Source organism: Festucalex cinctus, chromosome 4 (genome assembly GCF_051991245.1).
Source record: "Festucalex cinctus isolate MCC-2025b chromosome 4, RoL_Fcin_1.0, whole genome shotgun sequence".
NCBI lineage: Eukaryota > Metazoa > Chordata > Actinopteri > Syngnathiformes > Syngnathidae > Festucalex > Festucalex cinctus.
Genome location: NC_135414.1, coordinates 7,292,545 through 7,305,544, shown reverse-complemented (window position 1 = coordinate 7,305,544; position 13,000 = coordinate 7,292,545). Strand labels below are relative to the sequence as shown.

Sequence of the window (13,000 nt, the reverse complement as noted above, 5' to 3'; positions counted from 1 at the left end):
GACAACCGTCATTTTTTTCTGGAAAATGCTAATTAGTGGTACCCCCACCTATTCAATCATTTTGGGGGTTGTAATAACTGATACCGCTCCATTTTTTTTTCCAATGTGTTTATTCGCGGAATTTCGTTATTCTCGGTCACTTTCCCCTGCGAATAGCGGGTGTCCCTTGTAGTTGCAACAAACTGATCACAAGCTGGGATTGACAACGTGACGTCATATAAATCATTCCGAAAATGCTGTAAGACTTGTTATCTAAATGATAGTTTGAATTATGTCAGTACAGCGGGCCAGCTAAATGTAATATACAAATATAAACCATGAGACACAAGTAAGGCCATTGACTCAACCCGGTGACGTCATCGGTGAGCGCCTCCGCTGGCCTTGGAGATGGGCTCGACTTCTGAGCCTTGATTTTTGTCACGCATCGCTCATCTTATCTCCTTAATTGCACCCCCTTCAGCGACGTCCTTCCGCGATGACAATTGGAGGTAAGCCTGCGTTAACAAGCGGCGTCGCTATGCCTAACAGGAGCAAAGTACGCCTTGCCGTGGTGTTAGTGAAGCGATGGGAATCAAACAAGAGTGGAGTTGAGTGAGCTAACATCGTTAGCCGAGCAGCTAACTAACCGGAACCTCTGTCCAGTGGAACACGACGCGAATAATGAATAACAGGCCTGCGAACTCCACTTTTTAAACACAACGTTTATTCATATTAAAAAGGCGCATTTAATGTAACGTAATTTCCGTTATAAGTGCTAGTTAGCAGCATCCACTTGTACTTAACGGTGTACACAGTCTGTGCTGTTTAACGGAATTCAAGTTCTTTTGGACTCACAGCGTTCCAAGTCAGAACCAGGAAGCTCATCGATTGTGTCGTCGGAACACTTTCCGCCCCAGATAACCGACCAAACTCATGACCAAGTTGTGCCCTTCCCACGATCCCGCTGCTGGTTAGTTCATGATGACATCCTCGTTGAAAATGATGCGGCTGTGTGTGTACATATATCGTCGTAACGTATACTGTATATGACTCTTGTTTTGTATGCGGACTATGAAATTGCGTCATGTTTTCGGACTGGATTGAATGAGCGAGAAGTATTCAAGTATTTATGTGGTATTGAAGGAAATAAAACAGATGCAAATATTACCGAAGTGATTGTAAAATAAGATGTAAACCCCTTAAGTATTTTTTTTTTAAATATCCTTGATATCGATCACTCATCTCATTAGTAAGACAAAGCTTGGATTCAAACCGCCAACCACAGAACTGCGAGGCAGATTTGCTAACCACTCGTCAACGCTCCACACTTTCAGAATTGATTGTGGCACTGAATGTTATTCAGTGCTTAAAGATGAAGTCATGAGCGCGAGTGCACTCATGTGATGGAATCATTGTTAAATACAAAATGTTGTTGATGGATATTGCAGATAAAACAAGATAATCCATTTTGTGTGCTCCTGTTGTACAGAGCAAAATGTGAAGCGTGAACATGATGTTGTTCGTCAGTGCAGTACCTAGTAGAAGCACTAATAAAGTGCAGGTAACTTATCGTACCTGCCCTGGTCAGTCAAAAACAAAACAAAACTCCACACCATCTTGTAGAATTAAACTCATAGTGTATTTAAATACAGCACATACTTCATTTTAGAAACACCACCAGTGCTAATGCTAGCAGTGAATGTTGACTAATGACTAGCTAATAGAAAATTAGCATCGAGTTCCCTGAGTAATAACGAATATTCACACACAAGTGCTGTACTAACATCTACAGACAGGTAATATAGCATGTGAGGCATATATCCTTTCTAAACTGTGAAAAACAAGTTATATTGATAAATTTTGCCACTTTTTCTGCTCTTTTTATTTTCATTTATCTCTGCATGCACCACGCTGCCTGTAACGTTTTTATTGCTTAATTTGTACTTATTTTTGGTCTTTGAAGTTCTATTTATATTATATTGTCTTTGAAATTATGTTTATTGTAGCTGAGTTTTAGTTGTTGAATTTCAGAATTCATTGAATTATGATTTTTTTTCTCAATCCAGATTGTCATAATGTATATGAGAAAACATTTCTTTCAGTGCAGATCTGGTGCAGAATTGTTGTCTTAGTCCTTGAGGAAAAACAGTGGCACCAGAGCTGCAACACTGACATCATTATGACAGCATCCTCTTTTATTGACCATGTATGATTCATCCCAACCCCTAAATTGAATAAAGTCATCTGAGCCAGCCATTTTGTAAATGTACCCCAAGAAACGACATGACTTTGTTCTCCCCGCTCACGTCAGGGATGTAACAATATCCAAACATCACAATACGATAATTATCACGATATTGTGGGGAGGTTGGCGATACAAAAAAGGTCACAATATTGTAAAAAAAAAAAAAAAAAAGAGCTCATACTAAAAAATAAAAATAAAATATTGTGCTTTTGTACATTTTAGCAATGCATATAAACAACATACAATCTCTTCTAATAACACTTAATATTGAGGCACTTACTTGCTAATGCAATCACGCCTTGAGTTCCTCCACATATTATCTCACAAGCATGTTATGTGCCCTTCGTCTGACCATTAGCGTGGATTTTAAACATAAAAATTAAACTGCACCAAAAAAGTAGCCACCCGAGGGTGCTAGAACTGCACAAATGGAAGTCAACCTGACTTTTCTTTTTTTTAACTGCTGCTTTTAATATCGTGACATGACGCCAACGATATATTGTAGCAGTTTTAATATTGCGATATGATACTGCCGGTATCCGCCACTCAGGTCTGCTTTGTTTTGCCGCAGGAGAGCTGCCCGCGCAAGTCAGCCGGGGGATTTCAGACCGGCTTGCGAGCGTCGCCTCCTGCGGCGTCCAGTGAAATCCACGTTGTTGCCCCCACCCCCGCCCTTCTCCGTCGCGATGAAACCGACTCAGGAACGCAACCAGGAGTGCCTGCCTCCTAAGAAGAGGGACCTCCCTGTTAGCAACTGCGGCGCAGGGACACCAGGAGTGGGGTCTGCCCATGAAAGAGGAGGAGGAGGAGGGGGGGCCAGCGGCGCTGTTGGAGACGACGACGCGGGCTGCATCCCGAACTGCGCGGCAAACACTGACTCTCCGTCCGGAGAGTGGCTGCGTGGACTTCACTACGGCGCCGACACCTCCGAGGGCATCTCGGCGGTGCCCGTCGATCAGTACAGCATGCTTTATAAAGTGGCGCTACCGTCTGTTACATACTCTCCCAGCAGTCCTCACCCAGTGTTAGGCCACATCTCTCCAGCGTACACCGTACACTCACCCCTCCTGCAGCATCCAGGCCTCCCTTATCCTCCTCTGGGCTACGCGCAGCTGCCGCATTCCTCCCTCCAGTTCGTGGGCTCGCCGTACGCGGCCGTCCCCTACGCTCTACCCCCCGGCTTCGTCCCCGGCTCGTTACTCTCGCCCTCTGCGACCATCCCTCAGGCCCACCTCGTCCCGTACCCGTCCGTCATACAAGAAGGCGTGGTCTCCCCACCGCCTCCGGCTCCGGCGGCCGCTCACACCTTTGCCAAAGTTCCCGCATCTGGCGGCGTCCCACTGATGATGCCTCCAGAGCAGGCCACCCAGCAGCACCTTGGCGTCGTGTCCGGTGGCGTGCCGGTCTTTTATCACCCTCAGGGCACTGCCAGAGCTGCCTCCAGGGACCCCCACTTCGCACATCAGGAAAAGGAGCCGGAGATAAATGGAGGGGATAAGGAGCAAGGGGTCAGGGAGGTCACTTTGGACTCCGCCTACCACGGCAGGAACACGCGTGTACCGCAGGTCGAGCCCAGCCAGAAACGCCGGCTGAGCTCCCCGGGCCATCGCAGCACTCCAGACAGTGACCTGGAGGTAAGTGTTGACATGCGTCATCTCAAATGACACGCGTCCAATAGTGTTAATTTCGTCAACAAAAAATTTGACAAAAATAATTTTGTCAACACACATTTTTCACCGGACTAAAACTAGACTAGACTAAAACCCTCATTAATAAACAATAACTGGGACTACTAAATCAGTATGCATTTTTGTCGACAAATGATGACGAGACAAAAATGTCCTTCACTTAATAAAAACTGGACTAAAATCTATGGACATTTTAGTTCAAGCACAAAAACGAGATGAAAATTACATGATTTTGGAAGACACACAGCAGAGACACATGGGACAGACAGGAAGTGGATTCACGGTTTAAAAAAAAAGTAAATTATAGTTCTAACTTAACATTAATCCAACGGCTATAATGTTCCAACAAAAATTATGCGACTGCTAACTAATGCTGGCTGACTTACTATCTCATAGCATGGAGCCATAGTAGCCACTGTAATTGTGTGTCAAGTTGTTTCTCATCAAAAAGATGAGAACATTTTACGTGAAATTCTAAAAAGTTCAATAAATCTGCTGACAAAAAAATAAATTAATAATAATAATAATAATACGGGGGTAAAATGGTTGTCCAGACTAAAACAACAGTTTTTGTTGACTAAAACTAGATGAATAAAATTATGTTTTCTTGGACTAAAATTTTGACTAAAATGCTAGATTTATAGTTGACTAAAAGCTAACTAAATAAAAATGGGATGAGGTTAACTAACTGATAAAAACTAACAAGCGTGACTGAAATTGGACTAAAGCTAATACTAAACAAAATTAACACTAATGTACTATGTGACTCAGTTCATTTTCAACTTTTTTTTGTTAAGATGATCCTTTTTATTCGTCATGATTCATCCACTTTCTACAGCACTTGTTGACTTTGGGTATACATAATTTTTATTAGCAAAAATGGGTCTACTTTCTCCACTTTCTGCTCTGTGTCAAGGTCCAAATTATGAACATGAAAGATTGCCAAGTAACTGCTTTAAAAACAGTCAATTTATGCCAGATTGCTCTTGTTTTGGATCTGAATGTAGCGATGGGATTTGGCTGCAGGGGCTGATATTTTGATGGTGGGTTCGAGAGTCTCTGACCATCACAAAATATAAATATTTGTTCCGGTAGCAGCTTTTAAGAAAAAAACAAAAACAAAAAAAACTCAAATTTATAAACAATATGCAATTCTAGATTGGCTGTTTTTTGGTGTGCTTGATTAATTAAATATAAATTCTAAGTGGCCTTTGCACTTTGCACAATTATCACAATATTGTGGGGAGGTTGGTGATACAAAAAAAGGTTGCAAAATATTGTGCTTTTGTACATTACAGCAATTAAAAAATAGTATAAATATTATATATAAAAAAATATAAATATAATATATATATTGAGGCAGTTACTTGCTAATGCACGCACACATTGAGGTCCTTCACATATTGACTCACTTTGCAAGCAAATTCTTCATCTGACCATAAATGTGGATTTTAATAGAAGGGCGAAAACATGCCTTATGAAAATTAAACTGCACTAAAAAAACTAGCCACCAGATGGTGATAGGATTGCACAAACGGAAATCAACCCGAGTTTTTGTTTTATTTTTTTACAGATGTGCTGCTTTTAATATCGTGACATGACGACGACGATATACTATTGTGGCAGTTTTAATATTGCAATATCATGATATTGCCATTGTCATTACATCCCTAGTCCTTCATGAAAGAAAGCTGATCATCTTCTGTGTTTTAATCAAAATAAGACATTTGCAAACATCAGTTTTTACTTTGGAAAACAATTACAAAAAACAATTATATAATACATCAATTCCCCTTTTTTTTAATCACTATATATGAATACAAACACCGGTCACAGGTTATTAAACAGTAGTCAGGGGGAAAATGCTTTAGAAATACACTTTAATGCAAATTTAAATTGAATCTGATTAGTTGATTAATTGATTCTAAAATATAATCGATAGTGACAGGCCAGCACAAATTTGATGATTGCTATTTGCTGACTGGTTTTCCAGGTGCAGCAGGTGGTTGGCAGTTTGGCCGCCTCGTCCAGCCAAGTTGTCAGCGGAGGACGTAAAGAGGTCTCTTTCGCCCCCTTGAATCTATCTCAGAGCGTCCAGCGAGCCAGAGACGTCCATGGAGACAACCCACCTCTCGCTTCCGGCCGATCCGGGTACGTGGCACACGGGGAGGCCCGGGTGAGCGCACAACAACAACAACATGCCGTCATGCTCGCCAACGGGCAGCCAGTGTTGGTCCCCGTGGAGTATCACCCGCCGCCTCAGCAACACCACCCGACGCCGGCTAGCGACGGCTCTCCAAAATCCTCCTCGCAAGACCCTTCAGGCCGAGCGTGCCTGCCCCGAGAGGTCGTGACCCCGAAGCAGCAGCAGCAGCAACAGCAACCTCCCGCCGAGGCGACCCGGGCCTCGGCGTCCCGCGCCGCCCCCGCCAACCCCTCGCACTTCACCAAGGGCGCCATCATCCAGCTGGCCACGGGCGAGCTGAAGCGCGTGGAGGACCTGCAGACCCAGGACTTTGTGCGCAGCGCCGAGCTGAGCGGGGGTCTCAAGATCGACTCCAGCATGGTGGCGGACATCCGCGCCAGCCAGCAGCGGCCCGGCCTGGTGACGCTGCACTTCACCGTGGGGGAGCAGCAGAGCAAAGTCGCCATCGATGTGCCCCCGGAGCACCCCTTCTTCGTTTTCGGCCAGGGCTGGTCGTCGTACAGCCCGGCGCGCACCGCGCAGCTTTACGGCCTAGCCTGCCATCAGATGCAAGTCGGCGATGTGTGCGTGTCCGTTGCGCCGCAGCAGCAGAACGCGGCTAGGACGTCGGCGGCGGCGTCCGAGCCCGCTCCGCAGCTCATGGGGCCGCCCGCCCCCCAGCAGTCGCGGCCCCAGGCTCATTTCAGGACCGATCGCGCGCACCGAGACAGACCGAGGGAGTCCGAGAAAGACGCGGCGGGCCACCCCGAGCCCCACGTCAGGCCTGGGCGGACGCCGGGCGAGCGCCCCAGGAGTCAGTTGCACACGGACGCTTCTCAGAGACGCTGGTCCGCATCACCCGGCCTCCAAAGGCACAATATGAAGGGCGAGCACGGCCCGTGTCCGCAGATCACCTCCGGACATTCGTTCATCCCCCAGGAGGTCAAACTGTCCATTGAGGGACGCTCCAACGCAGGGAAGTAGCAGCTAGCGATTAGGGCTGAACGATTAATCCAATCCAAAGCGACGTTTTCAAACGGTAAGTCGTTTTCTCACTTGGCGTCCACAAGTCATAGTTTCGTGGAATAAAATACAGCGTTCCCTCGTTCTCCGGCCGGGGTTAGGTTCCAAGATTTGCCTGCAATAAATGAAATCCGCACATTTTACATTTATTATAAATGTTTTTGGCTCTAAAATCCCCTTACCACAGAGTTGATAAACTTTTCTCATCGATGTATTTACATTATCTCACATTTCTCTCGTTCTCAAAATAAAAATAGGTCCATTACTGTCAAAAAAAATGCATGAAAAATTGCACTTAAAAAAAATCTGCGAAAACAGTGAGACCGCGAAAAGTGAACCGCGTTATAGCGAGGCAACACTGTACATACATATCCAGAATCTTGCCCAACACATTCATAATACAAGTAGGAAAAAATCAAATAGTGACATTTAGCTAAGCATTTCCTAGATTTTTTATTTTTTTTTGGTCAATTCCCATTTCTGATTCACTAGCTAAAGGACAATCAGTGATCAATTTTCACAGATAGCTGATGCAATCTTGCAGATTGAATCTTATTTATATTTAAAACTGCTCGCTGATCGGCGGCTTGTTTATTCCACTCATCTACGAAGCACAATGACTGGAAAAACATACAATAACTTCTTCATACTTTACATGCATTAAGACAGAAATAATAACCTTGAATAGCAATTGCTCAACAGAAATGATAGTTGAATACATGATTTGGGGAAATTTAAGTAATTTTTAATTACAGAACTGCAAATAAAATAACTTTTTAAAAATACATATTTTTTTACTTTTTAAATTGTATCTACGGAAGGAACACATTTTGCCAATAACACCAACAAGCACAAAGCAGCACCAACAAAAATATTCATGTTTCATTACTAAGAAATGTAAGTACTATTTATTACAGAACTGCAAATAAAATACAAAATAAATGTTTAAAAATACATATTTATACCTTTTTAATTTTATCTACCACCTTTTTATCGAACAGATTTTGCCAATAACACCGACAAGCACAAAACGGCACCAACAAAATGCTTCATTATATTGAAAAGACAATTTAAAAGATGCAGTTAAACAATCATATTATTATTATTATTATTATTATTATTATTATTATTATTATTATTATTATATTTTTCAAATATATACTGTATGTTCATGGTAATGTTCAATAACCAGTTTAAATTTCCCCCAAATAATGTATTTCTTTGCCATTTCAAATTCATGAGAAGAGGACCTAGATAAAATAATCTCATAATAAATAGCAATCACAATACTGAGTTGGGTAAAAAAATAAAAATCCCAAATCGTTCAGCCCTAGTAGCAACTGGAGGAGGAGACCTGCTGCGGCTGGAGAAGCGAGTGTGAATGTAGCCTGAGAATGTTGAAGATTTTTTGTTGCACATCCAACTGAAAAGAAAAATCGACTTCTGGCTCTGCGTCGCTCGCCCCAAAGGGAGAATTTGTCGTTTTTCTCCGCCCTCTCGTCACCACTTCCTCACCGGAGGTCACCACCATCTCGTCGGCCGGCTTCCTGATTGGATGAGTGCAGCTTGCTTTTGGGGCCTTTTTAATCTTGAATCCATTCCTGACTGTCGCCGTCTGTTTACGCGACGCCTAAAACGCGGCGGTCCGTCCGTCGCTCGTCTTACAATCCAACTTGTGAAGAATCAATCACGCCCTGTTTTTGTCCACTCTCCGCATTTGTCTGCTTGCGTTGTGTTTGCTTAAGTAAAACAAACTGGAACCAGTGCTTTATTCATTCCAGTATCGTCACAATTCACCTCCTTAATGTACCTCAGAGACAGACTGGGAACTTCGAGAATCATGTTAGCCTTCATCTCGAGAGTCTGCTCGTTTACCAAAATTTAAGCAATAGAGCCCACAACGGCACGATCATCATCGGATGTTCGATGTTCTTTTTCCCCAAAATTTCCCACCCCAACTTGAAAAAGTGATGCACTATTCCATCCTCCATTTTCTTCTTGTATTTTCCTCACTTTTTCCATCTTTACGTTTGTCACCGACATTTCCTTTCAAGCACGCAAAGGGGATACATTTGGAAAACTGACCTGATTTTTTTTATTTTATTTTATTTATTTTTTTTATATCTGTTTACAAATTAGCCAAGATGAATGCTGCAGTTTCCTCGCGCTCACTGAAGATAAGTGCATTTAGATGCACTCGGACATTCCTACTGAAAAAGTACAACAAAAAATGTTGTGCTTTTATTTTGTATCATTTCCTGTCTGTCTGTCTCACTTTTCGTGAGCAGCAGAAGCTAAAATGTCTGCCCTCATACTTCGTTAAAAAAAGAAAAAGAAAAGAAGTTATCTTACAGGTTGTCTCTTAAGTCTGGATGCATTCTTGTTTTCAACAACTAATTTGAAATACGGTGTTTCCCCCACATATTCAGATTTTTCTTTGGCTATGCCCTCTAACAAAAAAAGTAGTGCTTTAGTGCCATCTTTGTGCCAAGGAACTATTTTGAAGTAAAGGAAGGAGGCTCATTTACTCAATTCATAGCCCTGTATTAGGGCTGTGCAATTAATCGAAATTCAATTACAATTTCAATTATTACGCTCCACAATTACAAAATCAGAATAATCATAAAAAAAATACGAATTTTTGAGATGTTTAAATTTATACATTTGCACCTTTTTTTTTAAAAAAAATTTAAAATGACTAATACATTTTATTTCATCCAAAAGGAACATGCATAATTGTCGTTTCAAAGAATTTTGTCTTATTTTTTTTTTAAACATTTTCTTGTTTTGTACCAAAAAATCATTCTGCACAGTGCGCATGCTCCAACTTCAAGTTTTTGCCAATATAAATGAATATATATTATTATAAATTCTGTTTGATCCAAAAGGCACTTACATAATTACTGTATAGTGTTTCTATTTTTTAAATAGGTCTAACTATTTTTTTAAAAGCTTAAACCATTTTCTTGTTTTGTACCAAAAAAAAAAAAAATTGTTTGAGGAATCGTAATTTCAATTATTGCCAAAATAATCGGGATTATTATTATTTCTATAATCGAGCAGCCCTACCCTGTATAACAGAAAAGTAGTGCCTTTGGTGCCAAGCAACTATGTTGAAGTGAAATTACTAGGTTCATTTAGTCAGAACATGTTTAATAGAAAAGTAGTGCTTTGGCATCATCTTGGTATCAAGGAATTATGTTGAAGTAAAGTTAGGAGATCCAATTAATCAGGACACAGCTCTGTACAATAGAAAAAGTAGTGTTTTGGTGCCATCCTGATGCCAAGGAACTATGTTGACGTAAGGGGAGGAGGTTCACTTAGTTAGTACATAGCCCTGTCTAATAGAAAAGTTGTGATTTGGTGCTAAGGAACTACAGTATGTTGAAGTAAAGTTGGAGTACTGTACCCGTCTTGTGTAAAAGTAGTGCTTTGACACCATCTTGTTGCGTGCATATAGGCAATTAAAAAACTTCTTTGCGGCGGTGTCAATTACTCAAATAGCCCTGAGTCTTCAATATAATTTCCACATTTGTTGAGCAAATTATTGACATGTTTTTGAAAAATTCAAGAAAACTCGATTGCAGTAACGACACATTACTGTCGATGAGTCCAGACTTTAGGGACACCCTATATGACGGGTTTTGACACTGTTAGCAATACGGCTGCCAATCTTTTTACGTCGTCTTCTATGCAGTAAACACAGCTAGAGCGCACAACCGATTAATATTTTGCTCCGCCGTTGTTCTCTTTGCTTCTCATCGTGGATGTAAAGCAGGGACTGGACAACCTGTAGTAGAATATTGTGCTCTCGCTCGCCATGCAAATCTGAAAACAAATAAAACCTCAGAGGAACTCTTCAGAAAAGGCCAAAAAACATTGAACGCACATACAATTTTGTAATACAGTATCTACTAATAGTGTTTCCCAACCTTTATTCAGCGAAAGTACATATTTTACGTGAAAAATTTGTCCCAAAAAAAGTATACGGAACTCACAGAAAGTTACGGGTATTGGGCTTGCAGAGAAAAGTACAGGATGAACCTAAAATGCACTAAAACCTTTACAGGTGAATTTAATTTGGCAAAGAATCTGAATGGCAAAATCTCCACAGGTGTTTCATCCACGAAATGACCAATTCATTTCCTCCTGGTTCAGTAACAACTGGACATCATGACATGTTGAGCGCACAAGAGTCTACAACACGTTTCATCTGAGATTTTCTTCCAAAAGACGATGATTTACACGTCAATAGAAAACAATTCCGTCACAAGTTTTTTTTCCCCCCCTTGAGAAAAGCCAAAACGCCACTCTGTGCAATTAAGTTCACCTTTATACCTTTATACTTTTTGTGAGTAACGTATACTAAAATAATAATCTTGTCTTAGAAAAACGGTTTGAGACAAAGAGAGAGAGAGAGGAAAAAATAATTTTCTCAATCAACTTTTTATTTTTGTTTTTTAAATGGTGACAGTCGGCTTAAGACAACTTTAGGCTATTATGCTAGCAGGCTAACAAAATTAGTTTGATTCTTCACGTCTGTTAGTAAAACATTTCCCTATCCCCAATTTAATGTCGACAAAGTATTAACCCAATGCCACCTGTCTTTACCTCTCGACCAGAAGGGGGCGCTCAGTTACGTTGTTATAGCGCCACGCCAGTTTTTAGTGTTTTGTTTTGGCCGCTTGCGTTGACATGGCTGAGTACTTGCACTTCTTGCCAGTGTTGTCGCTTTACTGATCAGTGTGTCGCTTTAACTTGAAGATTCACAGGACGGAAATCCCGGGTTGCATGTCGTCGTCGTCGTCGTCATATCTGGGAAGCCATTTGAGAATTTATTCAAATTCCTATCATATCCACTTTACGGTCCATGTACTAGTATGCACTTTCTCCTCTCAATTTGGACAAGTACTAGTGAGGCAAAACTATGCACTAGTACTACTAGTGAGGCCTTAGATGTTGACCTGTAGAATTTTGTGAGGACAAAGAATGTATAACTAGTATATGGCTCTTACAAGCTGAATGTGTAATAAATGCTCAATGGACATTCCCAAGTTGTGTGCTATTGTACACGAGTTTCGACTTCGATTGTTTGATGCCTTAACTCTCCGCTTCGTACAATGTGTGTGGTGGTCGACTTCCCACAGGTGAATTTTGAGGATGTTTCCATGTTGACTTTAAACGGGGAGGGAAAAAATAAAAAACGAAAAGAAAAAAAAAAAAAAGCAAGAACGGTTTAAAGTTTTAAAGATGTATTTTTTCCCGATTTTGTTGTATTTTTTTGGCACAAGATGACACTGCTTTGTATGTGAAGTTGTGATGTGTAACGAAAAAAAAAATTTGTTTTTCTTTTCCAAAATGCCTAAATCTGCAAAATATATGCAATGATGTAAATGTAACATTCAATCCTCAAGTATAATCCAGGTCGTTGGAACTTTGTATAGTGACTTTTAATATCGTCTGGTCGTACCGATATGTATTGATCTTTTATCAGAAGCCTTATAGAGTTGTCCACCCAAAGTGCACCCTTAGAACTACCCTACACCTACCTGAATTTAACAAAGCATTAATATTTCTATTTTGTTGCTTTTTTATTGTTATTATTTGTACCCTTTTATTGGATAAATTAGATTTGTACTGTATATTTGTACCTCTGTGAACTACTTTGGGCGTTTTTTGTTCTTTGTTTTGTTCGGCTGATTGAATTTTATGTACTTTAAGGACACAAAGATATTGTATTTTTATTGTTACAGCTAACTTGGAGACGTTGCATTCAACATGTTAAGTCAACACAATATAATATATATTATACATATATATACAAATATAAAATATAAACTATTATCATCATTGTGTGCTTTCTTTATTGGTTGTGAATTT

General features: G+C 40.9%; 1 protein-coding gene across 3 annotated transcripts; it reads left to right on the top strand.

The window, feature by feature from the left end:
- Nucleotides 1-357: 357 nt before the first annotated feature.
- On the top strand, nucleotides 358-12,971 carry atxn1l (ataxin 1-like). Of its 3 annotated transcripts, XR_013283130.1 has the most exons (4): nucleotides 358-488; nucleotides 2,796-3,858; nucleotides 5,906-10,331; nucleotides 10,427-12,971. XR_013283130.1 is itself a non-coding variant. In XM_077518517.1 (3 exons), the coding sequence occupies exons 2-3, from the start codon at nucleotides 2,911-2,913 to the stop codon at nucleotides 7,079-7,081; spliced, it is 2,124 nt and encodes a 707-aa protein (XP_077374643.1). In that variant the 5' UTR covers nucleotides 358-488; nucleotides 2,796-2,910; the 3' UTR covers nucleotides 7,082-12,971. The 3 variants fall into 3 exon arrangements, 2 of the variants coding, with proteins under 2 accessions (XP_077374643.1, XP_077374644.1); XM_077518517.1 differs by having other exon boundaries at nucleotides 5,906-12,971; XM_077518518.1 differs by lacking the exon at nucleotides 358-488 and adding an exon at nucleotides 776-949 and having other exon boundaries at nucleotides 5,906-12,971.
- The last annotated feature ends 29 nt before the right edge of the window (nucleotides 12,972-13,000 follow it).

Excerpts from the sequence above, each read along its gene's own strand:
- atxn1l (XM_077518517.1), top strand. The coding sequence starts at position 2,911 with ATGAAACCGACTCAGGAACGCAACCAGGAGTGCCTGCCTCCTAAGAAG. Across the intron at positions 3,859-5,905 it reads CTCCAGACAGTGACCTGGAG|GTGCAGCAGGTGGTTGGCAG; the intron begins GTAAGTGTTGAC and ends CTGGTTTTCCAG.